Here is a 1,373-nt window from a genome sequence, read left to right as displayed (position 1 = left end):
AATCATACGCTGCCTTGACGCAAGAGTTGGAGGGAGTGACATTAATTTTTTGACCTTTTGCTGCGGGAAGGGTTGTGCTTGGGTTCCTGCGATACATTTTGTAGGCGAGGGAACTGCCATCATTGGCGGGTGTTGTATTCAATATTAGTAGTGAGAGAAATGGATCATTCTTAGCTTCCTGGGCTTTCTTCATTGTTTGCTTGACTGTTTGGATAGATCGTTCAACGAGACCATTTGATTGAGGGATGTGAGGACTTTTGTTGTCATGTCGAAAGTCCCATTCTCGAGCAAATTGTTAAAGGGATGAGGCACTGTATTGAGGGACATTATCGCAGACAACAATTTGTGGTATTTCATGTCGGCTGAAGATCTTTTTTATGGCACGTACAACTGAAGGAGAATCCACTGGCCTTGGTATGAGAGCTACCTCGATAAATTTTGAGTGACGGTCAGTAACTATGACGTAGTCTCGGTTGTAGAGTGTAAAAAGATCTGTGCCAAACTTTACCCGAGTTTGGTCTGGGATTTGATGTGAGATAAATGTCTCCCTTTGATGTCGATTACGATGATTGATGCATGTGGCACATTGCGATACGAGGACAGCTAACTCAAGGTTCATCCCTGGCCAGTACACGGCATGACGGGCCCGGTTTTTGCATTTTTCGATTCCTTGATGCCCTTGATGTATAATCTCTCGCATTTCACGACGCATCGAGGTAGGTATGATAATATGCTGTCCTTTCAGAAGGAGGTCATTGTTGTACACGATTTCATGACGTTGGTTATAGAATGAATTTACAGTGTTGTTAATTTCGTCTTTGGATGGCCAACCATTGATTGTGTACTGCTTCAAGATCTGTAGATCTGGATCAATCCGCGCTTTACATTGCAACTGTGAAAGTCTTGATTCGCGAATTGAAATTGCATTGATAGCCGAGTGGACGTGATGAGCCATTTCCTTTGGATCGATCTCTGGTTTACTGTTAAGAGATGCTCGACTGAGCGCATCAACAAGGTGCATATTCAAACGTGAAGTCCTATTTTTGCAAGCGAAGAAAAAATCGTTAAATTCTTGGGGGACAATGCACAATGCTTTTGGAGAAAACTGCTTTTAATGGTTTGTGATCATTTTGAACCACAACTGCACGACCGTAAAGGTATTTGTGGAATCTTTCACATCCAAAAACGACGGACAGGGTTTTGCGCTCTATTTGTGCATAGTTTTGTTCAGACTAATCTAACGCTCTGGAGGAAAATGCAACAGGTTGCCAGATGCTGTTTATACACTGCTCTAGCAATGCACCTAGACCAACTAAACTGGAATCTGTTCGCATCCGAATTGGGAGGTTTGGGTCATAAATTGCAGAACCGGT

At 42.9% G+C, this 1,373-nt stretch overlaps 1 protein-coding gene across 1 annotated transcript; it reads right to left on the bottom strand.

Annotated features, from left to right (window-relative positions):
- Positions 1-295: 295 nt before the first annotated feature.
- Positions 296-1,021, bottom strand: LOC124439451 (uncharacterized protein K02A2.6-like). Its single transcript, XM_046989676.1, has one exon. The coding sequence runs from the start codon at positions 1,019-1,021 to the stop codon at positions 296-298; it is 726 nt and encodes a 241-aa protein (XP_046845632.1).
- Between the last annotated feature and the right edge of the window lie 352 nt (positions 1,022-1,373).

The sequence above is a fragment of the Xenia sp. Carnegie-2017 genome, unplaced genomic scaffold (assembly GCF_021976095.1).
Source record: "Xenia sp. Carnegie-2017 unplaced genomic scaffold, XeniaSp_v1 HiC_scaffold_19, whole genome shotgun sequence".
Classification (NCBI taxonomy): Eukaryota; Metazoa; Cnidaria; class Anthozoa; order Malacalcyonacea; family Xeniidae; genus Xenia; species Xenia sp. Carnegie-2017.
Note: the sequence above shows the minus strand (reverse complement) of the source record. Positions and strands in the feature narration are given on the sequence as shown.